This window comes from Melanostigma gelatinosum (genome assembly GCF_949748355.1).
Source record: "Melanostigma gelatinosum genome assembly, chromosome: 9".
Taxonomy (NCBI): domain Eukaryota; kingdom Metazoa; phylum Chordata; class Actinopteri; order Perciformes; family Zoarcidae; genus Melanostigma; species Melanostigma gelatinosum.
The window spans coordinates 21204511-21232073 of NC_136642.1; the positions used below are offsets into that span (position 1 = coordinate 21204511).

Here is a 27563-nt window from a genome sequence, read left to right on the forward strand (position 1 = left end):
GTGGAATCCAGAGGCGGGTAACGTTACTTGTCTGCAGCGTGACGATGCTGCCGACGTCAAGTACACTATTGTAAGAGAGGAGAATCCGGTCAGACATTTCAAAATAAAAAGGGGTTAACTAAGCCTATTAGCGGTGGCAGATATTTAGCATTTTGATCTTGCAGTTTATAGATGGAGAGTGATAGTAACAATACATGTCTTTCAAAAAGATTGACTCTGGGTCCTTCTATAAAACAAGATTATCCATCAATGCAGGATCTTCCTTCGTTGATATTATACGTTGGCAGTGCAAATTAGCAAATATTTCAAATGAACAACCAAGGTTCAGGAAACTTGAGCTTTGGGGCCTGTGGTAGTCTGGAACCAGGGCAGTTGTAAAAAAAAGTTGTTTTACTTATTATTTTTTTGTTAGAATAAAATGAATTTATTAAAATGAATGTTACAGCTGAACAGGTGAATCACAATCATAAAATCACACAAAATAATACCAACATATGGGGAGGCAAATTGCTAAAAGTCAAAGTGGAATTTTTCAAACGTGGAAGGCATCCCCTTTTGTTTTGAAGAAAAATCAAATTATTTCCGATTTTATTTGGTGTGACGTCGGGTACCTTGACACAGCTGAGAGGCGGAAGACGTCCATGCGGAAGACCGGAGCAGTTGGACGCTGTGGTTGGATGTACAGCTAATCTGCAGTGCAGTCTGGGAGCTGTCAATTGTCTCGCTTTGTATCTTTGGCAGCGGAAGCTACTGATGCGCTCATCACTGTTTACTTACACACTGCCGGACAATACAAAGAGGAATAAGAATATGTAGAATACAATTACCTATTGTCTGCTTCCGAACCCTTCTTGTTAAGGGACCTTATGTGAACGAGTGACATCGGAGCCGGGCCCTGCATCTCTAGCGTTTAAACAACCTGCTACTAACGTTCACGTTAGCTAGCCTGCTAGCCATATTATTGACGTTGTCAGTCATTTCTTCTCAGCCAACCGGGCGCAGGATTGAATGACAGTGGCTGTCCTATATCGTATAACGGTAAGCTATTATATCAGCTTAATTTGTTAACGCAGCAATGTAACCTTACGTTAGCGGAAGTCACCTCACCTAGCTCGTGACAAGGTGGCTGTTAGCTAACGTTACTGTAATAGCTCTCGTCAAAACGGTAGTAACGCGTTGAAGAACATTTTTTGCGAATATTCCTGAGCTAAATGTGCGTTTATTTTTCCCCAATTGCAGGTGTGATGTACATATGTGTGCCTGGTGTATCACATTAGCGAAATAACCACCCAGGAGAATGAATGCAGAGGAAGTGGAGCTGCTCAGTGACTCCAAGTACAGGAACTATGTGGCAGCAGTGGACAAAGCCCTCAAGAACTTTGAGTACTCCAGTGAGTGGGCGGACCTCATCTCTGCACTGGGCAAACTCAACAAGGTGATGATCTCCGTCAGGCCGCCATCATAATACACTGCACTCGATCACAAGCTGTACAGAAAGAAGGCAAAGACATATACAATGCGAGAAACACACACTATCATTACCGTATACGCCAAAAGGGTTAAATACACGTTAAAAAAAGGAGCATTTATTTTGAGCATGCCATGACAAGCAGCATAACATCACATCTAATCTGCTCGTGCGTGAATTGCACAGATGAACGTTCTGTTGTGAGTGCACGCTTCATATCCACCCCGTCTGTCTCAGGTTTTGCAGAACAATGCAAAATACCAAGTGGTGCCCAAGAAGCTGACGATAGGCAAGCGGCTGGCCCAATGCCTGCACCCGGCCCTGCCCAGCGGGGTCCACCGCAAGGCCCTGGAGACGTACGAGATCATCTTCAAGATCATCGGACCCAAGAGGCTGGCCAAAGACCTCTTTCTTTACAGGTGATGCTGTAGTTCCACTCACACTGGCCGGTAGTTTAGCAGGACATAAAGCTTTCTGCCACTATCAGAATGTTGATATCTTTTTTTTTTTTTATCGCTGCAGCTCTGGGCTCTTCCCTTTACTCTCCAATGCCGCCATGTCTGTGAAGCCGGTGCTGCTGGGGCTCTACGAGACCTACTACTTGCCCCTGGGAAAGACTCTGAAGCCAGGCCTCCAGGGACTGCTGACCGGGGTCCTGCCCGGCCTGGAGGAGGGCTCTGAGTATTACGACAGGTGAGAAGAGCGGGGATGGAAAGAAGAGAAAACGCTGCTGATGTGCACATGCGGGCACTGGAGCAGGCCATTAGGAGAAGGCATTTTATAGCATAATGTGGAAGGGAATTGATTTCAGATCGTGTGAATGATAAATGAGATGTATGAGTCATTGCACGACAAACGTTTGAAACTCAAGACGCAGACTTCTGCCTCTTCAGTTCAAAGCATGTTTATTGTTTGATTCCAGGAATTACCTGCAGGCGTGTCTGCCGTTTACGTTTGCGATCTCTAGAAATCTGAAGTTTAATTTACAGTGTTTTCCTCGTATCTATTTGTATTTGTCATATATTGATTTAGTCATTTCATGTATTCACATTGTTACTTGTTCATATAGTTGCGAATGATATCTCAGAGGTTACAAAAGCAAGGAAAGGATTCATCTCATCAGTGGTACCGTTAATTAGTCTCACAGCCTCTAGAGGGCGCTGCGGTTACAGCTTTAGCCACAATGACATAATTTATATGGTGTAATATTTCATGGTTGTTTTGGCAGGAAAGCACAGGTGTGACTGAGTAATCAATTAACAATGGCCCCACTAGATGTAATGTCTCAGTAAGCAATGCCAGATGTAATTAATGTTATTAGTAGCACTTGTGCTGCTCCTGGTACTTATTTGTAGCGGTCGGCATGTATACTGACATGTTGTTTTTCATTGGTATCGATCGATACGCAGTATCTTAGTCTTCATTTGAGTACAACAGGAGGTTGCATTATGTTTACCACATCCTGTCGCTGTTACAATTTAGTTTCCACACAGAACACATTTGAGTCGAATCAGCCTGACTCACAATACCACCTTATTTGCCCAAATTAGATGTATTTTGTGTGTATATGTATAGATATTGGTGAGATACCCTACTTAGTTAGTAGAAATGGCAAATTAAAGCTTCACAATGAGATCCAACTGCCCCCATCAACAGCAGTGAGTGAGCGCTCTCTCTCTCTCTCTCTCTCTGTTCCTTTTGGTATCTTTTGCTTGCTGCTGTGAGATGTTACGCTGACCAACGGGCAGTAAAACCCGTGCAACTAATGCAACTCAGTAAATGTTATGAATACGGGATGTGTGTTCTTTCAAACCTACAAGACCCCAAAACAACCCGCAGGAACATTCTCCTTTCCTTGTGGTTCTGCTTAATTCATTGCCCAACAATTGACCATGAAGACTATTACATTAGTGCCTTAAGTACTGACTGCCTCCATGTGAGCAGAGCAGCAACACACTGTTAGTCAATCTGACAACAACATGTGAAAACAAGTGTTTTTTTTACTCCCGGGTGCCAGCTTTGCTCTGCGGACTGCGTCCGTCTGCGGCGCTTGTGTGGTAGAAGGTCAGCGTTCACCGTGTCCTCCCTTGTGTTTTCCATTAGAACCAACACCCTGCTGGAGAAGGTGGCAGCAGCGGTGGAGCAGACGGCCTTCTACAGTGCCTTGTGGGGCAGCATCCTGACCAGCCCTGCCGTGCGTCTTCCCGGGGTGTCCTTTGTTCTGCTGCACCTCAATCGCAAGCTCTCCATGGAGGACCAGCTCTACGTCATCGGCAGTGACATCGAGCTCATGGTACGTGACACGTGGTGTCTGACACATCGTTAACCGAGGGGATCAACCCATAGTTTCAAATGCCTTGACAGTGTAATGTTGTTTAATGCGCTAGATTTTCTAAAATGTGAATAGGCAGGTTGAATAATAGTGTGTCTCTGTTCTCACCAGGTGGAGGCGGCCAGTACCTCAGTCCAGGACTCGAGCGTCCTGGTGCAGCGGAGCACCCTGGACCTGATCCTCTTCTGCTTCCCCTTCCACATGAGCCAGGTAAGGACAGCTGTGTGAATGAGGTCTGGTTAGAACCGCCAGCCTGTGCGGTAGCTACAGTGATGATGTGTGTGTCTTACAATTATTAGAGCAAAGTATCCAACTGGCTGATATCGATATAAAAGCTATTCATGTATCAGCCAGTATCATGATGTGATTTCAGATGTGTGCGTGTCTCGTTCTGTGTGCATCTGCATGGGTTTGATCATGATGAGGTCACTGGTGGTGACTCACGCTGGCTGCTTGTTAAAGCCTTCACCCCAAAACATTTCTGGACCTGTTTTTTTTTGTTGCTGTGTTCAGGCGACTCGCCCTGACATGATCCGGATCCTGTCTGCAGCTTTGCATGTGGTTTTGAGAAGAGACATGTCGCTCAACCGCAGACTCTACGCCTGGCTGCTGGGTGCGAAACACACACACAGACCCAGTACTGACATTCAGATGTGCCAGGGTTCCAACACACCATTTTATTTCTGGAATATTGTGAAGTTTAGAGAGGAATTATCATTTGGGGAAGTCAAAGAATACAGGAATACACCCACATTGTTTTGTTGTGCTGTGGTCGTTGTCTTACTGTATTTTCTCTTGTTTGCAACACTCTGTGGATGAACATGCTGGTAAGTGTCTGCATGGCTCACGATGGACACTGACTGAATCAAGCGTAATCTCCCCTCCAGAGCAACTTGCGACATTAGAATATGTCAGATTTTAGATCAACAGAAGTGATGAGAAACAAATAAAACGTGGATTGACGGTGAGGGACCGACAGCACAGTGTCACTCTAATTCCAGTTGTCAACCATCTCCTGGGCCAGTCAGAGGAGGTTTGTTTCCACAATGAATGGGATATTGAAGTTTGACGAGCCACTCTGAATCTGGCGAAGCTTCTATAGCGTGAAGTGGTCCAAGATTTACTTATTTATGCCGTGGCCGAAATTTGATTGATGTCGGCAACAGCCATTAGGACTTTACAAAGAAGAAGACTAACAGAAGATGCAGATAAATGATCTTGCCCTGTGCTTGAATATGCTGGATGTACATCTGAGTGTTGACACCATCATAACTCCATGTCTTTGATTTTTGAAGGCTTTGACAACAATGGGGCGATAACAGGCCCCCGCAGCACTCGGCAGAGCAACCCAGAGGAGCACGCCAGTCACTACTTCAACCGCTTCTCTAAAGACATGCTCGTCCAGGTGAGGTTTCAAGCTAGCTGCAAAAAAAAAAGCAAGTGTGTGCGTGCGTGTTTGTCGAGGTTCGTCTTCAGTTTGGCAAATCTGGCTCTCTTTTGTCAGCTGTGCAATTTATCCATTCCCTTCAATCCTTCTCCTCCCACGTCCTCTCTGGGGTTTGCACATACGTCCTGCTCTCTTCTCCGACTCCCAGCAGTGTGTCCTTTGAAGCTCCGCGTCCTCCCAAAGACTTTTACACACACACACGGGCGGACACACTTTGTGTAGTCTGTCCCGTCTTGCTCAAAACAGCCTTTGCCCTGCTGGCATGTGATGAGCTCTGGTACTCCAGGGGTTGGAAACAGAGCGACCAGGGGGGGAAGTTTTGTTTTTGAATGTGTTTTGTTTTTGTTAAATTGTTTTGGTTTGCTTATCTGCCATCTGCTCTGAAATAGTTATTGGAGCTCCCTCCATTGGGACAAGGTTGGTACTACAGAGACGTCTGTTCTTGGCTTCACACCATTAAGTGGCAGACGAAGCGTGAAACACACAGAAATCAAAAATAATGAAAGGGGGTTCATTGCAAATGTGAAATTGGTTCTGCCAAATATTATAGGCAAAATAATAAGACAAACATGCTCTGGAGTTTACTGATATTTTACTGTAACGTGTGTGTGTGTGTGTGTGTGTGTGTGTGTGTGTGTGTGTGTGTGTGTGTGTGTGTGTGTGTGTGTGTGTGTGTGTGTGTGTGTGTGTGTGTGTGTGTGTGTGTGTGTGTGTGTGTGTGTGTGTGTTCAGGCAATGGTGGGGATCTTGCAGGGCAAGGCCTGGGGCGGGGAAGAGGAGAGCATCCTCATGCACGACCTCAAGCCGTTCCGCATCCTCATCAGTCTGCTGGACAAACCGGAACTTGGTAACCAGCCTATCAATGCGTAGACACCAACAGTCTTGTTAGTGTTGTAAATATGTTACACAGATGTGTATATCATCATCTACATGCGCCTCTCCAGGTCCAGCCATCCTGGAGGACGTTCTGATCGAGGTGTTTCGGACTCTTCACACACAGTGCCGAACAGAGCTGGACCTCCAAAGCCAGAGTCCGTTCAGTAAAGACCACACGCACCTCAGCAGGTCAGTCCAGTCTGGTGAACATTAAATCACCCTCACGATGAAAGTTTGGTTGTTGAAGCATCGTAGAAAAACAAAGGTAGAATAGAACAACCGGGAGATGTTAAAGCAAATAACTTAGAATTTTATATTTTTACATGATAAGTAACTTGGCGAACATTATAATGGATGTTTTTGTTCATTTCGTTTCTCCTTACACACCAAGATGCTAATGTCACCTTGTTTCTTAGTAAACTACGGGAGAACAAGAAGACGGCGGAGCTGATTAAAACAGCCAACCTCCTGTTCAACTCGTTTGAGCCGTACTACATGTGGGACTACATCGCCCGCTGGTTTGAGGAGTGCTGCAGGTTTGTTTGATACAATTCCCATGTGCAGAAACACTCCAGTCACCACTTTAGGACTGCTCTAAATACCAGAGGGTGACAGTCATGCTTCTGATATCGTGATGCTTTACCCTGCAGAGTGTTGTTGTTGTTGTTGTTGTTGTTGTTGTTTTGGTGCACTGTTCAGCTGCTCCCAGGGGCCTCATGTGTGCCAGCATGCCTTTCAGAACTCCATTTCTCACATCAAACACAGTGGATCCACAGATTTACTCGCGTTAACTGCCCACCATCTTAAAATAATCTAAAATACGTCTCTGATATTGTGAAACAACAATCTGAAGTTCGGAAGCGAGACTGTATTGATCTGTTAAACACAGTCAGCTCTGTCAAGGCTGAGGTGTTCATCAGTGGCCCTCTTCCACCAGTCAGAGGAGGAGATGAAGGATTCAGCAGGCTGTTTGCACTGAACGAATGGCTGTCAACTGCATGTGCTGACCAGTCAGTACATTTTATCAACAATTTCTACCTTTTCTGGGAGCGCAGACATCTTTTTACAGCGCATGGAGTTTGCCTGAACACGTCAGGGGTAAAACTATTTACCTCAAACCTATTTTTCTCCCTGCGTCACCCGTCTGTCCCTACTGCCAAGGACAAGACACAAGAGGAGTCTAAACAAGAGATAACCACACAGCATCGCCATGGAGACCTTACGGGAAGGATGCCCCCGCCTAACGACAGCCAAAAGGAGGAGTCTCCAACCTCATCATCAGGGACCGCCTTCGCCTCCGATCTCCCACTTTCCCCACCCTTCCTAGACGAGGAGTCTTTACCTCCCTCCCCAGCACCTACTTCCACCCCCCCAAATTCCATCCAGGTCCCTTTCCTTTCTCACACTCTCCCCATCCTCCCCCCACCTGGAGTTCACTGACCACATGAAAGAGCTGGTCATTGCTGGAACCAAACACACTCCTCGCCGGTTCCACAACCATCCTCTGTCTCCCCTACCTGATAAAGGAAATAATTGATGTCTTCTGGGTCCAGGCTACAAGGCTAATGACACCAATGACTCTCTCCATGAAAGGTCGGGGCCCTGTATGCAGCTAGCCGTCTCAATTCTTGTCCTGCAAGTTTATAGAAAAAGAAAGGTGAGGCTGCGAAGAAACAATAGTAAACATGCAAACTTATCAAACTTAGCATACATTCCTCGTCAGCCTGTCCAAATAAATTGGGCAAAGAAAGCTTTAACCACATTAAACTTAGCTTTATTAAATGTCAGGTCTCTGTCAGGAAAAACATTTTTAATCAATGATTTTATTGTTGGGCACAAACTGGACATTTTGTTTTTAACTGAAACTTGGTTAAATCAAGATAACAGTGCAGCTGTTCTTATTGAATCAACACCTCACAACTTCAGTTTCATGAGTGAAACAAGAGCGCATAAGAAAGGAGGTGGAGTTGCTGTTTTATTTAATGATTCTCTTCAATGCAAGCAGATGCCCTTTGGTCATTTTAGTTCTTTTGAATATGTGGCTCTGAATTCCACTCAAGCTTTATTCCTAAACATTTACAGACCGCCTAAATACTGTGCAACCTTCTTTGATGAGTTTACTGAACTGCTGTCTGTAATCTGTATTGATTTTGACTGTGTTGTTATTGTTGGTGACTTTAATATCCATGTTGATAATCCCCAGGACAGAGAGTCTATAGAACTATGTGGTGTCCTTGATAACTATGATCTGACTCAGCATGTGACAGGACCCACCCACAACAGGGGGCACACTCTGGACCTAATCATCACCAAAGGTGTAAACATTTCCAAGGTTGCTGTGACTGATGTTGCGCTCTCTGATCATTTCTGTGTTTTCTTTGAAGGTGCAATCTCCTTGCACACAAATGTCCAAACCAAGGTTGTGTCAAAGCGTTACATCTCTGAAAACACCAGTGAACTATTTATTCAGAAGTTCTCCTCCACACCAGCCCTCTCTTGTCTCTCAGTCAATGAGCTTGTAGATGGCTTCAATTTTAAAGTAAAAAATATTATTGATGCCATTGCACCCACTAAAGTGAAGGTTGTCTCGGGTAAACAAAGATCTCCTTGGATCTCAGGTGGCGAAAAACTAATCTCCAGGTTCACTGTGACATCTATAAAGAGAGACTTCGCAATTATAATTTGGAACTTAGAAATGCAAGGCAGTCATTCTTCTCTGACATCATAACCAAAAACAAGAACAATACACGCGCCTTATTTGCTACCGTCGACAGGCTAACAAACCCTCCAGTGTCGGTAGCTGCTGAACTCCAATCCACCTGGGCATGCAATCAATTTGCCACCTTTTTTACTGACAAAATTCAGAAAATTAGACAAGCAGTCAGTGCCTCCACATCAACCACAGGATATGTGTTGTCCCGATCTCTGAATAACATCCATTCAAATATGACACAATTTCATTCAATCGACCGTAGAAGCCTAGAAGACATCATACAACATCTGAAGTCATCCTCCTGCTGCTTGGATATTCTACCAACACACTTTTTCAAAAATATTTCAAACTGCATGACCACTGATCTTTTACAAATTGTAAACACATCCCTTCTCTCAGGTGTCTTCCCACAAGCCCTAAAACTGCAGTTATTAAACCGCTCCTAAAGAAGGCTAGTTTAGACTCCGCAAAAATGACAAATTATAGGCCAACATCAAACCTCCCATTTTTAAGTAAAATAAGTGAAAAAGCGGTTTTCCAACAGCTGACCAACTTCTTGGCCATAAATAACTGCTTTGATGTTTTCCAGTCAGGCTTTCGACAGCACCACAGTACTGAAACTGCTCTTGTTAAGGTTTTCAACGACATCCACTTAAACATAGACAATGACAGAAGTTCAGTCTTAGTGTTACTAGATCTCAGTGCTGCATTCGACACGGTCGACCATGCCATACTCCTAGAAAGACTAAACATCTGGTTGGGACTCTCTGGCACAGCACTTAACTGGTTTGAATCATACTTGAAGGACCGAGAATACTTTGTGTCTGTAGCTGATTACACATCAGAGCTGACTAAAATGACATGTGGTGTTCCCCAAGGTTCAATACTGGGGCCTCTTCTGTTCAACATCTACATGCTTCCACGAGCTCAGATTATGGAAAACAACAAAGTGTGTTATCATAATTATGCAGACGACACACAAATCTACATAACTATGTCACCAGGGGACTATAATCCCATACAAGGGCTGGGTAACTGCATTGAACAAATCAACAACTGGATGTGCCAGAATTTTCTTCAATTAAACAAAGATAAAACAGAAGTAATTGTTTTTGGTACCAAGGACGAACAATTGAAAATCACCGCTCAGCTTCAATCACTGATAAAACCCACAAACCAAGCCAGAAATCTAGGTGTAGTTATGGATTCAGACCTCAACCTGAACAGCCATATCAAGACCATTACAAAATCAGCCTACTATCACCTGAAGAATATATCAAGGATTAGAGGATTTATGTCTCAACAGGATTTGGAAAAACTTGTCCATGCATTTATCTTCAGCAGACTGGACTACTGTAACGGTGTGTTTACAGGTCTCTGTAAAATGTCCGTCAGAAAGCTGCAGCTCGAGTCCTCACTAAGACCAGGAGGGTGGATCACATCACCCCAGTTCTGATGTCTTTGCACTGGCTTCCTGTCCAATCAAGAATTGACTTTAAAATCCTGCTGTTGGTTTACAAAGCACTGAATGGTTTAGGGCCAAAATACATCTCCGATCTGCTGCTACCTTATGAACCATCCCGACCCCTCAGGTCGTCTGGGAACGGTCTACTTTCTGTTCCCAGAGTCAGAACTAAACATGGAGAAGCAGCGTTCAGTTTTTCTGCTCCACATATCTGCAACAAAGTCCCAGAAAGCTGCAGGTCTGCTGAGACCCTCAGCTCATTTAAATCAAGATTGAAGACCTTTCTGTTTGCTGCTGTCTTTAATTGAACCACATTCAATTCATATATTAATCAATTTCCTGCATTTATGCATTTTACGACTGCATTTTATTTCTTGCACTGTTTTTTAATGTTTTAATGAATGTTCTTAATTGTTTTTAAATCTCCTTTTCTTTTGCCTTATGTTTTGATGCTTTTAATGGTTTTATGTGAAGCACTTTGAATTACCTTGTTGTTGAAATGTGCTGTACAAATAAACTTGCCTTGCCTCTGTTGCAGGAGGACAGTGAACAGCAACACGCGTGCACCGCAGCATGCTGGGAGCTCAGATCCTCCAGAGCTCTCATTGGTGGAGTTCTGTCAGCTGGTCGATTTTCTGCTGGATATTGTCTCTTTGGTGAGATTTCCTTCTTTTTTCTTTTCTCTTTCTTTCTTTCTTTGAATTAATGTCTTTCATTCTGTCTTTCTGTCAATCTTTCTCTCTTTCTTTCCCTATCTATGTCTCTCTCTCTGTTCTTTCTTTCTCTGTGTCTGTTTTTCTCTTTGTTTCTGTCGGCCTCTGTATTCTCTCCATGTGTCGTTGTCTTTCTTTTTCTCTTTCTAAATGTCCATCGTACAGTTTCTGTCCTGTCCTTGCTTTTACTCCACCATGACTTCTCTTTACAATTAAACTCGTACACCTGTTTGTTCCATTCATTATTTTTCCCTTTACATCTTCATGCTGTTGTCTTTGTCATTATTCAGTCTCTCTCCCCATATTTTAATGTTTCTATTGCGGTTCCTTTGTACATTTTAGTTTTCTCAAAATTGTCCTTTTTCTTTTCTTGTGTCCACCACATCCTTCCTCTAGTCCCTCGTCTCCTGCCCAGTCCTGGGCTCTCCATCTCATTCTCGGGCTCTCCCGCCCTCTTAGCTCACACGCCTCCTTTTAAAATTCCAGTTCTGGGGGTGTGCGCGTGTGTGTGTGTGTGTGAGTGTGATCTCTACACAGGTTAAAAAATACCTGTGTATTGTTCCCCTGCCAAAATATTGTTTGCATCCTCATAGAGATATGCTTGTCTATACAGTATTTCCAATCTGAACAGTTTGGAAATCCCTCAGAGAGAGCGAGGGAGTGTGTGTCTTTGAAAGAGCGCGACAAAGAGAACCTTTGCGTTCTGTGTGTGTGTGTGTGTGTGTGTGTGTGTGTGTGTGTGTGTGTGTGTGTGTGTGTGTGTGTGTGTGTGTGTGTGTGTGTGTGTGTGTGTGTGTGTGTGTGTGTGTGTGTGTGTGTGTGTGTGTGTGTGTGTAAACCAGGTGTTGTGTGGCCTGTGCTCTGCTTGCTCCTGTCTGTTGAAACTATGTGCTCTTTCTCCTTAAGCCTACTAGAAGCATGAGGGTAATCTGCCAGGTAAAGTACTGCTCTTTCCTGCTCTTTCACCTCGCCCTGCTTCACTGAGGCTCCGATAACATTTCTGCAACGTCCTGCCAACATCCCTCAGGCCATCTTTGTTCCTGCCCTGCTTTGAGTGATCATTTCAGACATGACTGTCGTATTTTAATGCCAAAACAAATGATCCGGAGGAGGAAGTGGGATTGAAACAGTCAGGTGGTGGACAGCTACCCTGGCTGTTTGGTGTGGATCTTGTGAAAATGAAATCTCCGCCCAGTGTGTTTTCTGTTCAGCACGCATGCAGCTATATGCGATTGCACTGCTCACATATTTATAAGAAATATGACTTCATGGTATAATGCTCATTTTATGATTTTATGTTGTTCTAGTTTGCGCTTTTTTTATTTCTTTCATGAAAATGTGTTTTGCTTGTTGAGTCAAAATATTTGTTTCACAACTAAGAACTCAAACCAAACTGATGAGAAGACGCCAAAGTGAATCGAGGGGTCTGTGCATTTAGGTCTACAGGTCCAATACATGTCATGATAAATGCATCACTAACTATTTGAAGTGTATCGAAGTGTGCAGAGCCTTTGTTTAAAAAACGACAACAACCATGATTATATTGTGACTAGAATTAAATATGAAACAAAAACATGGCTTTGAATAAACATTGGTCTCGCAACATATAAACAGCTGAATCTTTGCAACCTAACTATCGCAGGCTTTTTAATATTCTCATTTTTAGGCCGAAACTGAGAGTAGCAGATAATATTTTCTCCTGATAATAAATTAAGCCATAATTAGGGCCATGATTACATTATATCAGGTTCACCTCCTTCCAGGTACCCAATAATTGCGCCTCACTTCCTCTCACGTGCTAACTTCACGTCTATCCGTCTCCGACGTTTCCAGGAGACCTACATAGAGATCCAGACGGAGCATCTTCCTCAGCTGCTGTTGCGCATGGTGGCGGCTCTGACCGGCCACCTGCAGGCCCTGGGCCTCGGGGAGCTCACCCACTGCCTTCGTCTCTGCTCCAAGATCCTCAGCAAAGTGCAGCCGCCGCTGGTGTCCCCTCTGGCCCTGCCATCGGGCCCCCAGGGCCACGCCAATCGCTCAAACGCAGCAAGTGACAAGAGCAGAGGCAAGGAGGACAAACAGGTGAGGAAAAGTGTTTAATTAAAAAAAATTTTAAAAAGTTGTACAAAATTGAAAGGGAACTGCTCCTCTCCATCAGAAACAACATGCCCCTGCTATGCCAATCCTGTACTTTGAAACCCCCCTGCCAGCTGATCCTTTTAAAAGTCTTTTGATAAAAGCATAGACCCTGTTTGACCCACTTCCCCTTCAAGTTACTGCCCAGAAATCCCATCAGTTCAGGCTCTGATGGTGTGCCCTGGTCCCTGACCAGGGCCCCTTCCGGCTCTGTAGCCTGTGCTGCACTTGGCTGGGTGGTCCCACGACTGGCCCTGTCCTCCAGCACTCCCTCGACACGAGGCATTTGAAGACTTGTTCAGGCCAAACGCTTCGTTTGGCCATCCTGTTGCTCCTGGTCCCCGTCCAGCAACCTGGTTGTTTAAGTGTTCGAGGGCTCAGCGAGGCGCGATTTTTAGGTTCACTCAAACAGTCCGCTGGCGGGAGATGGATCGGGGGCTCGACAGAAGATGGTTAAGCGACAGCTGAGCCCAGCTCGCCTTTTCTCTCTGAGGAAAAAGAGGGGTAGACGAGCGAGCGATGCCTCCTGGGTGAGCCGTATCTATCGGCGTGGAAAACATTCCACATACATCCACTGAATACTTACTACAACCCCCCCTGAGGGACATATAGAGAATTTGCTGTCTAACGTGCCATCTGAGTCCAGGCTCTAGCATGTGAACCCAGGACCCCCTCAGGCTCCTAAAGGCTGACTGTTACAAACATCATGAAGAAGTTACATCCCTCTGTCTGTCTGCGGTGGCCTGGTGTACAGCTCTGTCTCCTCGGGTCAAGCCCAACAGCTGTGTATACATCGTCACTGTATAATGACCAGTGTACAGAACAGTGCAGTGACGACGTCACTGTGTCTGTCGAGAGACTTCCGCTATTAAAACTAATAGCTAGCTGTGCATTTACTGAATATAGGGGATATGGATCAAGTCTTCTATCACGGTATCTGGCTAATTATGTTTGTAGATTAAATTTCACAGATATTGTGCATGCTGCTGGCTCACTGGAAACACTCACTGGGACACCTAACTGCTGTAGCCATCATCAGGGCTTTTGTTACTCTTCATCACGCGTCCTCCTCTGTCCTCCTGCAGGCTTTGCCTTCCGCTCTGGAACGACCTGCCAGTGGGGAGGTGTTTGAGGATGGGGAAAACCCTTCAGGTAGTCACTGCTCCGAAAGTGGCTTCACGGACTTCGTCCAGTACCAGGGCGACGGCCCGGAGGAGGCGGAGCCAATCGCTCAGCCCCAGCCAGGGGTCAAAACGGGCCACTGCTCCTCAGGCGCATCTCAGACCAAGCCTCTGGACAAACCGGTCATTCAGTGCTGCCTGGAGCACTTCCAGCAGTTTCTCTCCCGACTCATCACCTTGTATATTACGCCCGGGCGGGGGGACAAGGCCGAGGGGGAAAGAGGCAAGGTTATAAAGCCGGGGCCCCTGGTTTCAGAAGGCTCCCAGCACAGCGATCATATAGAGTTGTGCTCAGACGCAGGGTTCCTCCAGAGGGAGGGTGTCGCTGCCTTCACCGCTGCCTGCCAGCTCTTCCTGGAATGCTCCAGTTTCCCTGTCTACATCGCAGAGGGCAATCTCAAGTCCTCACCCGTACAGGAAGAGCAGTTTGGTAAGTGCCAAAAACACTGTCTCATCAAAAATTCAAAGAGCAGTGCCAGTACTTACGGTATGCAAACTGTTGTCGTGTTTGAATTGGAAAGAGCAGTTTGGAAACGATAACAGGAGTGAGTACAAGATGCATCAGTGGAATAGCGTCTCTCTGTTTTGATGCAGTTGTTGTATGTGGACTTTATATGCGCCTTGCTTCGATACAGACAGTGAGCAGGTCCGTCTGCCAGCGTGGCTGCAGACCCTGATGGATGCCTGCTGCCTGGCCAGTGACTTCAGCCTGCAGAGCGTGGCCATCTCCCTGCTCATGGACCTCGTGGGACTCACCCAGTCGGTCGCCATGGTGATCGCCGAGAGCGTCGCATCTGGGGGCGGCGCAGACTCCGCCCAGCCCATGAGCCCCAGCCAGGGTCGAGTAGCCGTCGTCATCAGGCCGCCGCTCACTCAGGGAATCCTAAAGTACATCGCTGACAAGACAAACTTCTTCAAGGTGGAGGTCTCGTTTTAGGTCACAGTGGAACTTGTTTTTGATGGTCTTGACTCTGTTTAATCTCCAATCTTTTCCCCCAGAGTGTAGCTCTGATCCTGTGGGACCAGTTGAGTGAAGGAACTCCTCAGCACCATCAGCGCAGCGTAGAGCTCTTCTACCAGCTCCACAACCTGGTGCCGTCCTCCAGCATCTGTGAGGACGTCATCAGCCAGCAGCTCATGCACAGAGACAAGGTTAGTGCAGTGGAAACACACAGAAGAACTGCACGCACTTCCTCACAATCTGTCAATGAAATCCATGCTCACGCACCCGTTTTCTTTCAGAGAATTCAGCTGGAGGCCCACGTGAAGTTCTGTGTGCTGTGGCATTTGACGCGAGATTTGAACATCACCAAATCTTCCCCTTTTAATCGCACCTTTGACCGGTATACAGCCACATGGAAATGTTTTTAGTTAATTTCAAGGGATTTTCCATTCATACAGTTTGCATCAAGTGCCCTTCCTGTACATTTTCTTTTCCCTTTGTCCGTCACAGATCTCTTTTCATCATGCTGGACAGTCTGAGTTACTGGGATCCGTGTACTAGCGCTGTTGGCCGGGCTTGGCTGAATCAGGTTCTTCAGAGACATGACATTGCTCGGGTTTTAGAGCCCCTCCTCCTAGTTCTGCTCCACCCCAAGACCCACCGAGTGTCCATTCAGAGGGTCCAGGCCCAGCGCCACTGGGCCCAGGTCTTCCCTGAACCACCGGAACAAGGGCCATCAGAACCCCTTTACACCCGGGACTCTGGCTTCTCCGACAGTAAGCAAATGCCAGTAATACTGCTTTTTCAGTTTTACTGGAAGTTACTGCATCATTTTATATCCAAATTGTTTCCACGTTGACTGTTTGTGATAAAAGCGTTCTCCTCTCTCTTTCATAAGACTTCGGTCAGATCCATGGGGACATGGGGACACAAGAGGAGCTCCGAGGCCTGGTGATGGGGGACATGGAGCCGTTCTGTCTGACTGTCAACCCCCTGAGTGACAGCCTGTCCTTGCTGAGCCTCAGCAACGAGAACTTGCAACTAGCTGGTGAATATCCGCCTGCGGTCCAGCAGGGGGAGCTCCAGAGCTCCGAGTCCAGTGGTTCTCGATCCTCTATGGTGGAAAATTGCAGCTCTGAGGAACCAGAGGTTGCCAGCAGCACAGTCAATGGCTCAGACCAACAGCCCGGTTCCTCTTGTGACATGCCTGAGGACTCTATAGAGGAGGCTGTGTCCTCTGTTATAAAGGAGCTGATAGACCGCGTTTTGGGTTTAGTAGACGAGGGATCTTTTTTTGAAGTCTCATCTCAACCTGAAAACTGGCCCCAGACGGACACAGACAGCACCTCCTCAGATACCTCCACTGGTCCCCGTCTTGACTCTGGACCTCCTCCAGGCTCCAACCACCAGACTCTGCCCGAGATGCTGGCCGGAGGCACGCTGGAGTTCTTCTCTGTTACGCGGCCTGATCTGTCTGCAGAGGACGAGCACAGAGAGGGCATCACCCGTCACAGCTCGTCGCCTTCCATCGTCATGTTGCCAGACGGCTCCGAGCCCGCCACCCCGGACCACAACCTGCAGGTGGACGACCCTCAGGCCCGTAAACGTAGCCACAGCAGCACCCAGCTCAGCCTTAAAGGGAAGATCATGGAGAGGCTGGCGGACAAGTCACCGGGGGCCAAGCCCAAGATCAAGAAGGCCAAGAGGAAAGAGGAGGCGAGGCAGAGAAAGATGGCGATTCAAGCTGAAAAACTGCGGCCGACCAGTATTTTCTTCGGGGACAGCCTGGATCTTGAGAACTGGTACAGCTGTGGGGAAGGTGAGGTGTCGGAGATTGAGAGTGACACCGGCTCACCCAGCGGCGGCTCTGTCGGGACCGTCGGGGGGGTCAGTGTCACGGGACGCCGAGCATCCTCTGCCCCACCTCGTTTTAACATCCATCCTCTCTACCAGCACGTTCTGCTCTACCTCCAGCTGTACGACTCCTCCCGGGCGCTCCACGCCCTGTCGGCCATCGCAGCCATGCTCCGAGCCGCACCCTCAGGGTTCGTAAGTGCCATCTCCACCACCAGCATCAACAACACATACACTCCGCAGCTGTCCTTGCTCCAAAACCTCCTAGCCCGTCACAGGGTCTCCGTCATGGGCAAAGACTTCTACTGCCCCATCCCCCAGGACTCCCACTCCCACTCATTCCGCAGCGCCATGTACCTGGAGATCATCATCTCACTCTGTCTGTACTTCCTAAGGAGCTATTACTCTGCCCACCTGACAGCAGGCCCTCAGGACTTGGCAGGGAACCGGGCCATGCAGCTGACCAGCGTGGAGGTCCTCACGCTCCTTTTCAGCGAGCTGGTCAAAGTCACAGGTGGCTCCGCGAAGGGCTTTGCTAGTTTCATCAGCGACGTCCTCTCTAAGTGCAAAGTCCAGAAAGTGGTTCTCCACTGCCTGCTCTCCTCCATATTCAGCGCCCAGAAGTGGCACGAGCAGCAGGCGGCAGGGGCCAACGTGGCCACGGTGGAGGAAGGTCTGTCGGAGGACAGTGTCATCAACCTGTCAGAGGACCAGATAGACAGCTGCAGTGCTGTCCAGTCTCAGCTGCTCAGACTGCTGCAGAGCCTGGTGGTTCTCGAGCACAGGGTCCTGGTGCCGGCTGACGAAGGAGGAGAAGGGGGACCTGTGGGAGGAGGAGCGGGAGGCGTTGGAACGGGAGGCGCCGCCGGGGCGGGGTTCGAGATCCTGGGCGGGGAGGTGGAGCACGTCAACCCTCAGCAGCCAATGACATCACTGCAGTACCTCCACGGACAGCCGATCACGGCGCAGGGGATGTTCCTGTGCGCCGTGATCAGGGCGCTGCATCAGCACCACGCGTGTAAGATGCATCCCCAGTGGATAGGACTCATCACGGCCACCCTACCGTACATGGGGAGGGTGCTGAGGAGGGTGGTGGCCTCCGTCACTCTGCAGCTGTGCAAGAACCTGGACAATCTTCTTCATCAGTACCGCTACGAGACCGGACTAACTGACACCAGGTATTAACATCTACAGGCATCGTACTGATGAGCTATTATGACACACCATCACACATCACACAGGCAATACAATGCAATACAATGGCAGAGCAAGGGTTTGGTCACCAGATGGCACTCTTGACCACAAGATGCAATAGCTGTCTGGCATGTCGTCCTTCTTTCTGATGTACCAATTGTGATCAAAATGTTTGCCATTCATTCAGAATTGTGTATGTAATTGGTAAGACTGCATACTCTCCCTCTATGTTCCAGACCCCAGTGGATGGCTCTCTGCATCCCTCCTGACCTGATTCTGACGGTGTTGGAGGGGGTGACAGCCATCATCCATTACTGCCTGCTGGATCCCACTTCTCAGTACCACCAGGTGAGGGCGCCGCGCACCAACAAGTTGCTCTTTCATTCCTCAGTGATTGTTTACAACCTCCACACACTGCACTACACACTGAATATATAGCAATTATGAATGCAGTCCTCCTTTGCTGCAGTTTATACATTCATATGTTGTATTCATCAGTTTGATTTGCATTAAGACATGTTTGATATTCTACTTCTTTGCGTAACGGAATACTGAGTGTCTTGTCGCCCCTCAGTTACAGGTGAGTGTTGACCAGAAGCACCTGGCTGAGGCTCGTTCCGGCATCCTCTCCATCCTCCATACCATCATGTCTTCTGTCACCCTGCTGTGGAGCGTCCTCCACCAGGCCGACAGCTCAGACAAGCCAGCTGCTGCCTCTGCTGCCTCTACGTCCAACATCAACCTGGGCTCCACTAAGGTACACCAGGCAACACGCGTTCAGAGATTTTACTCATTTCAGACTCACCCAAGCAGAAGAAATGCAACGATAGCTCACATATAGTTTCAGATATGTCTCCTGCAGCACTTAACACACTGTGCAGTGTACTCGGCAAAGTGAAAAATCCCAGAGGTGTGATGTGTGGCAGCCAGGCCTAAAATACTCTACAGAGAAAGTAATGTAACTCCATATAAAATAGTTTGATTACTGGTCTCAGCGGTAAGAATTGAATCTCATTACCGGCACTGAGGAACCTTTTTTTAACTTTTATTTGAGAAGTTATGACCCATATCCAGATGATATTATTTAACATCTTTCCAGAGGTGGGCTGTTAAAGTAATTTTCTGTGAGATAATATGGTGATTTCTATCCTCCACAGAACGTCATTTGTTCTGATTACACGGCGCTGCAGGAGGAATAACTAAAGGCATTAAAAAGCTGCTTGTTAAACTTCCTTCTGCAACGAACATCTTTGTCAGTTTGAACATTTCACACAAACTCAACAGCAGCTCAACCTGAATGCAGATAACGTTGTTTGACAAATGATTTTGTGTCAGTTAACTGGATAAACATCTGACGGTGAAATGTCTAGTGATTTAAGGAAATACTAGTGTTTGATTTACTTCTAGCGTTCAGCTGAGTTATACACTAAAAGATACTTACAGTATGTTACTAGTGACTGTACGGCCTGTAAACAAAACAGTCTACACAGTAAGTCATCAGCTGTTTAAGTCTCACCTAACTACTTCCTTGCCTCCACCTGTTCTACAGAACCTGCGGCAGCAAATCCTCGAGCTGCTGGGTCCAATCTCCATGCACCACGGTGCTCACTTCATGGCAGCGATCGCCTATGTGTGGAATGAGAGGAAACAGGTCAAGACTCCAGCCAGAAACAAGGTGGGTAAAGACAACGTATTGTGTTGAAGCACAGAATGACAGATTTCATTTACTTTCTGGTCAATGTAGTGAGCAGCAAAGTGTATTCATTTCTGTTAACATGTCAAAGTCAAATGTATTTAAAGAGTAAAGGTAACACCAAGCTAAACAATGTGTCTCAGGTGATTCCTTTAGCCAGTGAGGAGCAGCTGCTGCTGGTGGAGCTGGTTCGCTCGGTGAGCGCCATGCGCACCGAGACGGTCATGCAGACGGTCAAAGAGGTCCTCAAGCAGCCGCCTGCCATCGCCAAGGACAAGGTGGGGTTCTGAGCGCCATCTTTCCATCACGTTTTCCCACTCTTTGATACTTGTGTAACCTTGTTCATAGCCATTCATGACAATAACATTATTTCTTCACCGTTCCCCACAGAAGCACCTCTCTCTGGAGGTCTGCATGCTGCAGTTCTTCTATGCCTATGTCCAGAGGTGAGATACATTTATACTGCATATCCTTTTTAATGTGAAAGAGGCCACTATTGCTTTTCATAAAGGCCCCGTTTGTGCCTTCTAACCTCTTTACTTTGCATTCATGACCCTGTGTGTCCTAGGATCTCTGTGTCCAGTTTAGTTGACAGCTGGCCGTCTCTGCTGGCGCTGCTGAAGGACTCGGTACCGTTAGGCCTGCCGGCCCCCGGACAGTTTCTAATACTCGGGTCGGTTTCTCTTCCTTCTCTTCTTTTAATTGTGGTGCAGATGTCCCAATTTACTCACAACATCTGGCTATAACTCGTACACTTATACTTAAAGGTTCTGTGGATGTTAGTGGTCTGCGCTCAGTTAAATGGTCAGTGTGGATCTGAATGAATCAGTCTGTGGAGAGTTCACCAGCTTTCGCTTATTTGACCTGGCCCTCCCGTTCTTTGTTTTCTCTAGAGTTCTGAATGAGTTCATTCTGAAGAATCCCAATCTGGAGAGCAAGAAGGACCAACGGGAGCTGCAGGTAATGTTGTTTCCATCACATTTTATAATATATTTCTTTCCTTTAACGTCAATAACATACAAGTTCTACTTTCATTTCCTGCTGTGTAGTCGTACAGGATCAGAGAGTGAACCACAGTAGAAACGAGTAACTGGATGTAACTTGCTTGTGCAGGATGTGACCCATAAGGTGGTGGAGGCCATCGGGACGATCGCAGGCTCCTCTCTGGAGCAAACCACGTGGCTGAGGAGGAACCTGGAGGTGAAGGCCTCTCCCCAGATCGTCGTGGATGGAGCCAACCTGGAAACTGATGTAGAAGGTGCGCTGCCACTAATTTCACTGGAGAAAAGGGCCAATGAAGACCGCATCTGAATATGCAATATTCATTTTTAAGTCTAGTTGAAATGCATTTTACATCCATTCCACACAAAACTGTGGACAGAAAAAATGTTGCTGTCTGATTCCGATTGTTTCCCTGTTGTGTTGTCAGTGAGTTACTCAGCAGGCAGCCTGGATAGTCAAAGTCAGCTTCAGCTTCCCGTCAGGCTGGAGGATATGATTGGGGGGAGTGAGGGGAGAGAGTTCAGTGTCCTGACAGCTTGGTGGGTGAAGCTGTTCTTTAGTCTGGTGGTGCGGCAGCGGAGGCTCCTGTACCTTCTTCCAGAGGGTAGGAGGCTGAACAGACTATGTGCAGGGTGACTGGTGACGCTGTCCTTATGTATTTGTGTTCCGGGGAATCTGTATTTTGGCAAGGGAAAGGTCATTTCTGTGTTTGTACCAGAGATGTATTTTAATGTCGGGGATTAATGTAATCCAGCTAAATCTAGTGTAAAATATTAATCTGAATGTGAGAGGGGTCAGCACGGAGCACTTGGATGCTTCTGATCAGTGGCTGCATGCTTCAGCATGGCAGTACTCGCTACGTAGCTACTGCTAACCTTTGCTATGTGTGTTTTGTAGATTTAATGCTCACAGTGATGGAGGCCTCCAGCTTCACTCCATCAGTGTACAGCGTTCACGCCCTCACACTGTTGGCCGAGGTAAAACACTCATGACTCTGTGACTCAGCAAAACCCTTCCTTCCTTCCTGTTGTTTTCTCGGGCCATCAGTCAGCGGCCCCGCCCGTTATTTCTTCTTCTCTCACTCACACTTAGCATCAATGTTTAGGCCTGTTGCTCCCTACAGTACACTGACACACTCCAGCTACCTCTACTTCAATTATTATCAGTGCACCGATGAATCGATCCACTGGACTCAGTGTGGTGATGGACATGAGCTGGACAATTGAAATCCGAGACCACCGTCTTCCATCTTGGCTATTTTAGCTCAGAGTGGATCTAATTATCACTGCTTTTTGCATCGTACAGATTAATGTGTTTATTCAAAGCAATACATCAACATAATGCTGCAGTGCACGTTGGCATACTGTTGGTTGGTGCAGCAATTTACTGCATATACAGAATGTACTTTTCCAGCTCAGGAATAAAGAAGCTCAATAATTCAAGATGAACACCCACTTTGAATCTGGAGGAGCTTCACTCCATGTTGCCATGCCTACTGAGGGCATGTGTCAGACTGACATGAGTGTATTTGTTCACCAGGTGCTGGCTCATCTGTTGGACATGGTGTTCTACAGTGACGAGAAGGAGAGGGTGATCCCACTGCTGGTTAATATCATGCACTACGTAGTGCCCTACCTCCGCAACCACAGGTTTGTATTTTGGCCAAATGTTTACAAGTTAACATCACTATGAACCTCTTTACAGGGTGCAACACATGTCACACACAAATGTCAAATGTTATCTGAAAGCGTTTCCCGTTTCTCCCGCCAGTGCGCACAACGCCCCCAGCTACCGGGCCTGCATCCAACTGTTGAGCAGCCTCAGTGGGTACCAGTACACCCGCCGGGCCTGGAAGAAGGAGGCCTTCGACCTCTTCATGGACCACACCTTCTTCCAGATGGACTCCTCCTGCGTCAGCCAGTGAGTCAGACAGAGAGATGCACTTATGAGCCTAACACTCCAAATTACTTTCACAATTCAAAGTATAAAATACAAATAGAATATAATCTTAAAACTTTCTTAAAGATTTCTTCTAACAGCTTGAGCATAATCAAACAAAGATCTTGGATATTGACCTGTTTTGGATTTGATATTTTGTTTAAAATGAATAAGAAGCATGAGCGTGTGTTCCCTGTCAGTTTTAGGGGACACACAGAATGCACGTACATTATGTTAATGGAGGACATTTATTGGCAGTCTGCTCTTTGTTTAAAAGGTCAGAATAAGAACTCAGGGACACCAGAGATGCATTAAAGTCAAAAACACATTTTACATAAATATCCTATCAACATAATCTTGGAATGGTCCATGTTCTTCCCAGATGTGAGGGGGTTGTGTTTGTTAATTAATTACTCGTTTTAATTTTCCTAATTCTACAGCTGGAGAGCCATCATTGACCACTTGATGACTCACGATAAGACCACATTCAGAGACCTCATGAGTAAGCTTCACGATTCTTCAGTTTCATTGATAAATGTGTAGATATTGGCTCCGGGTGTGATCGCAGACCGTTTAGCACATCATCTGTTTCTTTGTGACATCGACGGGACGCTGAGTGTTTTGCCCTTTTCATGCCTCATCTCAGGCAGAATTCATCCTCAAAAGTGTTCTCCAAACACGCACTTATATTTCCACTCCTGTTAAGTCTGTAGCCCTGCAAAAAAAATATGCTGACGTGACAGTTCAACAAGTCAAGTCCATTTTGTTTATACAGCCCAATATCACAAATCTGTACAACCTATGACACCCACTATCCTTAGATCCCTGATAGGATTTTGATAAGGAAAAAACCTAGTGAGTCAAAGCGTATTAACAGGTTAAATAGCTACCGGATAGACTAATAATGTCTGTGTGTGTGTGTGTTTCCCTTCAGCCCGGGTGGCTGTAGCCCAGAGCAGCTCTCTGAGTCTGTTCACCAACAGAGACGCTGAGCTGGAGCAGAGAGCCATGCTGCTCAAACGCCTGGCTTTCACCATCTACAGCAGTGAGGTGGACCAGTACCAGAAATACCTGCCGGACATACAAGGTAAACAATGCACGCATGCAGTATATTCTACATGTACTACTGTTGCATACAGATTGTGTACACGTTCCCACAATAAACAGCATACAAATGAAACCTAAAGAACAATTTTGGTAGATTTCAACCTGGTGTATTTCCCTTAAATGTGAGGGAAATCGTGAGTCTGTGTGTCATGCTAACTGCACTCGCCACCTCTGTCGTGTGTGTGTGTGTGTGTGTGTGTGTGTGTGTGTGTGTGTGTGTGTGTGTGTGTGTGTGTGTGTGTGTGTGTGTGTTCAGAGCGTCTGGTGGAGAGCCTGCGTCTGCCTCAGGTGCCTATCCTTCATGCTCAGGTGTTCCTGTTCTTCAGAGTGCTGCTGCTGCGCATGTCACCTCAACACCTCACCTCGCTGTGGCCCACCATGATCACTGAACTGGTGAGAACTAGACGTGGCTGACTGCAGTCTCTTTCTTTTAGTTTGGCTCACTTGATATGTCTTCTTGTTTCTTTCTTTCAGCCCTCTCCACATATTTTACACACTCACACACACACTCATTCACACATTCTACATGTGTTTCCCTGCAGGTTCAGGTGTTTCTTCTAATGGAGCAGGAGCTCACGGCAGACGAAGACATATCAAGGTATGCTATCGGTTGATGATGCAGACTGGATTGCAGCATAATAAAATCACTTCTGCCTGTGTTCGCTTGACGATTTCTCCTCTCCTGTCCGTCTGTAGGACGTCGGGGCCGTCCGTGGCCGGGTTAGAGGCCACCTATTCTGGTGGGAACGGCTTCTCCACCTCCTACAACAGCCAACGCTGGCTCAACCTCTATCTGTCTGCCTGCAAGCTCCTGGACCTGGCTTTGGCCCTGCCCCCCGAGAGCCTGCCTCAGTTCCAGATGTCAGTACAGACACGCCTTGCTCATAATTATCTCTGTGATTGGCTTAGGGAAACAGCTACAGAGATAATTAGTTTAAAATGTCCCTATTTGGGATGGATGCATGGATCATTTGCGATGATCATTTTATATGGAATAATTTCTATATCTCAGTATGTGGCTAGCATGTGAATAATACATTTGAATATTGCTCCTTTTTAAAGCTCTGGTAACTTGTTAAATGGATGAAAATGGTGTTATTTCTGAGTGAGTGCTGCTTCATTACAGGTACCGCTGGGCCTTCATCCCAGAGGCGTCGGATGATTCAGGATTGGAAGTGAGGCGACAAGGGACTCACCAGAGAGAGTTTAAACCCTACGTGGTCCGACTGGCCAAGCTGCTGAGGAAACGAGCAAAGGTACCCCCCCCCCCCCCCCTGTCTATCAGTATGTGCAGCCCACTTAATTCAGGCCGCAGGACGGCACATACATTTTTACAATCCATTTCCCCCCCCAATAGAAAAACCCAGAGGAGGACTGCTCCACTCGGACCCTGTCCTGGGAGCCAGGCCACCTGATGCTGACCCTCTACGTGATCCGCAGCATGGAGCAGCTGCTGCCCTTCTTCAACCTGCTCAGCCAGGTGTTCAACAGCAAGGCCAGCTGCCGCACAGGTCCCGCCTACACCCGCAACCCCGCAGACGGCTCCTTCCCCCACAAGGAGGGCCACAAACTGGAGAGCCAGAAAGTCTTCTGGAGTCGAGCTCGACAGAACATCGAGGAAATGGTGGAAAAGGACTTTCTAGAAGGCCTCATCAAGACGTGAGAACACGGAGAGGGGAGGGAGGGGGACTAACACACAACTGATCAACACTAGTGAAAAACCTCAACTTGTACATTAAAGAACAAGGGAAATACAAATGAGGGAAAAAATAGTTTGTACATTTTTTTTGTATTTATAATGATTATTTTACTTTTCAAAGGCTATTGTATTTAATTTTAATTATTTGTATATATGGAGCAGCTTTGATGACTGACTTTTAACATTTTATGTGAGTCCTTTTGGACGAAGTGAAGATGCTGTGCCATTCCATATCGATGTGACTTATTAAAGATTTCTAATGGGAGAGTAACACTGTCACTGTCGTCATGATGTTTAAAATGTATTTACAATATGCACCTGATGTAGTAGATCCTCTCATTATGCATTGTTGGGGATTACAGGTATTGTGTGTGTGTGTGTGTGTGTGTGTACATACTGGTTATATCGACATATGTCAAATAAGCCTTTTTCACTGCAGACATTTTGACTTGTTGTAGTAGGAAAAGCTCAGGTGTTACAATAACATTAATGACGGCTCTGTCATCTGCAGATGTCCCAGTGAGCTATGATGAACCCGCTTGCAAAACACCAGGAGCCTGAAACCCAAACGGCTAAATGGAATTCATCCGTTATGAATTACATTTTTCACACCTGTGCTTTTCCTGCTGTGACCCGTTGTGTCTGCTGCGATAAAGACTAATTGAGCCGCAGGTTTTGTTGCCGTCCATGGCATTGATCTGTCTTTCTGCAGAAGGTGTGACCGTGCTGGAAGGAACATTAACTGATGCAGTTATGTGGGAAATCTACATTTGACTCCATGTTCACAGTTAATAGCTCCAGTATTTTTTCAGATCAAGGTTTTCCATTAAAGTAAAATATGATGAGCTTATGAAATACAGTGTTTGTTAAAGATGAAACGAGTGATTCCCAACCTTTTTGGTCCCCTTAAAAAAAAGTGTTTATACAATACAATTTGATAGAAATGTATGTAGCAGTACTGCTTCTCGATCCCTGGATGGAGAACCACTGGACTAAACAAGCAGACTGTATATAAGGTTGATAAACTCGTTCTACCGACAACAGTAAAATCCTTCTTAGGCTACACATTGTTGAATCAGTATTTACTTTCTAACAAGATAAGAGGCTCATTTATTGTAATTGTACAAATGTCATTCAATTGATACGAGTACTTCCACTACCTGAAAACCAGTGATTTACAGACAAATGTCCCACCATTAAAGAGGAGACCACATCAGCACCACGGACAGCGACAAAGACTGACTGGCTGCAGTTCTACGTGATTTGATTTGTTTTGTGCACACATGTTCACTGAGGCAGCCCGCTTCATATGACCTTCATAGTGTGGAAGCAGCATGACGTGAATCAAGCTCGTCTGTAGAGGAGCTGTAGTAACCCCTCGCGTCCGCACCCATCCACAACCTCCATCCAGCTCTAGCGATGAAAGAGGCAGCGGCGGGGGTTGGTAATTCTGCGTCACCTGACTCAGAGAAGGAGGCGGGTCGAGAAAAATCTAAATAAATTAATAATTAAATAAACAAGAGAATGTAAATCCACCAGAGGCACCGCCATCCAACGACCCGGGCTGAAGCGCGCATCGCCGGGGCTTGCAGGCTGACGGTGGGGCTGCAGCAGAAGAGGACGCACCCAGCACGGGAGGAGGAGGAACCGCTGCACTGGATGGTGGGAGATGATGGTAATGATGATGCCATCCTGGACCTGATGTTCCCCTGCACGCCCCGCTGATACACGAGGACCGTAGGACTGGTGGTGGTGAGGATTATCCGGGAGGCTGGAGACAGGGAGGGGGGGAGGCAGCGACA

At 46.7% G+C, this 27563-nt stretch overlaps 1 protein-coding gene across 2 annotated transcripts; it reads left to right on the top strand.

Moving 5' to 3' along the window:
* Positions 1 to 1020: 1020 nt before the first annotated feature.
* dop1a (DOP1 leucine zipper like protein A) lies at positions 1021 to 26398 on the top strand. Of its 2 annotated transcripts, XM_079275564.1 has the most exons (37): positions 1021 to 1038; positions 1240 to 1435; positions 1706 to 1887; positions 1991 to 2161; positions 3572 to 3761; positions 3912 to 4010; positions 4314 to 4413; positions 5096 to 5205; positions 5980 to 6094; positions 6192 to 6312; positions 6540 to 6659; positions 10840 to 10957; positions 12848 to 13096; positions 14236 to 14761; positions 14967 to 15250; positions 15331 to 15483; positions 15574 to 15674; positions 15785 to 16050; positions 16173 to 18306; positions 18559 to 18670; positions 18897 to 19079; positions 19872 to 19997; positions 20159 to 20293; positions 20406 to 20461; positions 20584 to 20688; positions 20909 to 20975; positions 21129 to 21273; positions 21915 to 21994; positions 22557 to 22666; positions 22788 to 22937; positions 23396 to 23457; positions 23890 to 24042; positions 24319 to 24455; positions 24605 to 24660; positions 24759 to 24923; positions 25189 to 25318; positions 25420 to 26032. In XM_079275564.1, exons 2-37 carry the CDS (start codon positions 1298 to 1300, stop codon positions 25723 to 25725), a joined length of 7455 nt encoding a protein of 2484 aa, XP_079131690.1. In that variant the 5' UTR covers positions 1021 to 1038; positions 1240 to 1297; the 3' UTR covers positions 25726 to 26032. The 2 variants fall into 2 exon arrangements, with proteins under 2 accessions (XP_079131690.1, XP_079131689.1); XM_079275563.1 differs by lacking the exons at positions 1021 to 1038; positions 1240 to 1435; positions 1706 to 1887; ... (3 more) ...; positions 4314 to 4413; positions 5096 to 5205 and adding an exon at positions 26273 to 26398 and having other exon boundaries at positions 25420 to 25721.
* Positions 26399 to 27563: the final 1165 nt, after the last annotated feature.

Bases quoted from the DNA above. Each gene is read 5' to 3' on its own strand.
- dop1a (XM_079275564.1), top strand. From the start codon at position 1,298: ATGAATGCAGAGGAAGTGGAGCTGCTCAGTGACTCCAAGTACAGGAAC. The intron at 20,976-21,128 runs GTAATGTTGTTT...TTGCTTGTGCAG, and splicing joins AGGACCAACGGGAGCTGCAG to GATGTGACCCATAAGGTGGT. The intron at 25,319-25,419 runs GTACCCCCCCCC...CCCCCCCAATAG, and splicing joins TGCTGAGGAAACGAGCAAAG to AAAAACCCAGAGGAGGACTG.